The sequence below is a fragment of the Coturnix japonica genome, chromosome 25 (genome assembly GCF_001577835.2).
Source record: "Coturnix japonica isolate 7356 chromosome 25, Coturnix japonica 2.1, whole genome shotgun sequence".
In the NCBI taxonomy this organism is placed as follows: Eukaryota; Metazoa; Chordata; class Aves; order Galliformes; family Phasianidae; genus Coturnix; species Coturnix japonica.
Genome location: NC_029540.1, coordinates 252282 through 253579, shown reverse-complemented (window position 1 = coordinate 253579; position 1298 = coordinate 252282). Strand labels below are relative to the sequence as shown.

Here is a 1298-nt window from a genome sequence, read left to right as displayed (position 1 = left end):
CCCTCATTCATTCCCATACTGTCCCCACGTCCCCTCATTCATTCCCATACTGTCCCCATGTCCCCTCATTCACTCCCATACTGTCCCCACGTCCCCTCATTCATTCCCATACTGTCCCCACGTCCCCTCATTCATTCCCATTCTGTCCCCATATTCCCTCATTCATTCCCATACTGTCCCCATATCCCCTCATTCATTCCCGTACTGTCCCCATATCCCCTCATTCACTCCCATTCTGTCCCCATATCCCCTCATTCATCCCGCAGCTCTTTGGGTCGCCGTTCGGGTTCTGCTGCTGCTGGCGGTTCTGGCTGCTGCTCTGGGTTTCCTTATGGGGCTGTCGGCGGCTGGAGCCGCTCGGAGGGAGCAGGGACGAGCGGCTGGGATCAGTATGGGGCTGGCTGGTACGTGGGGGGATACGGGGGGACGCGACACTGTGTCACTGCAGCACGGAGCTGTGTCTGTTCATTGCAGCACTGAGCTGTGTCCATTCAATGCAGCACTGAGCTGTGCTGTGTCTGCTCTCTGTTGTAATGAGCCGTGCTGCATCACTGCTGCCATGAGCTGGCCGTTCTCTGCAGCCATCAGCAGCATCAGTGCTGTGCTGTGTCTGTTCTCTGCTGTGCCATCACTGCACTGAGCTGTGTCCGTTCATTGCAGCACTGAGCTGTGCTGTGTCTGTTCTCTGCTGTGCCATCACTGCACTGAGCTGTGTCCGTTCCCTGCAACCCTGACCCCCCCCTGTCCCCCCCAGGGCTGCTGGCGCTGCTGGCTCTGTCCCTGTGCTCGGTGGTGACACGGGGCAGCGCCTGGAGCTTCTCCTGGTCCTACATCCTGGGCTGGGTCGGCGTCGTCCTCATCAGCTCTGCAGGTACCGGGGGGTTGGGGGGTCACTGCTGCGCTGAGCTGTGACCGTCAGTGCATTGAGCTGCTCCTGTTCTGTTGGGGGCCCCACGGCTGGGGGGGCACTGAGGGGGGGGTCCCTGTTCCAACCTCACCCCCCCCCCTCAGGGCTCTTCCATCTCTGTGCTGCTGCAAAGGACCCGACCCCAGAGAGCTCTGAGTCGGGGGGAGGATGAGGGGTGATGGGACCCCCAAACTGCTCCCCCCACAGCGCCCCATCGGAGCGGGGCTGTGCAGTCACCATAACCCTAAACCTAACCCTAAACCTAACCCTAACACTAACACTAACCCTAACACTAACCCTAACTCCAGCCCCAATCCTAACCCTAACCCTAAACCCCAATCCTAACCCCAACCCTAACCCTAACCCTAACCCCAACCCTAACCCTAACCCT

General features: G+C 59.6%; 1 protein-coding gene across 2 annotated transcripts in view; it reads left to right on the top strand.

Moving 5' to 3' along the window:
* The window catches only part of LIM2 (lens intrinsic membrane protein 2), a 3263-nt gene extending 2013 nt beyond the window's left edge, over nt 1-1250 (top strand). Inside the window, exons 2-4 of one of the 2 annotated variants that reach the window (XM_015884303.2) lie at nt 267-404; nt 755-871; nt 1012-1250. In XM_015884303.2, the coding sequence (XP_015739789.1) occupies nt 267-404; nt 755-871; nt 1012-1079 (323 nt within the window). In that variant the 3' untranslated portion in view covers nt 1080-1250. Of the gene's footprint in view, nt 1-6; nt 405-754; nt 872-1011 lie in introns of those variants that run through there. The other variant, XM_015884304.2, reaches the window with a different exon arrangement.
* Nucleotides 1251-1298: the final 48 nt, after the last annotated feature.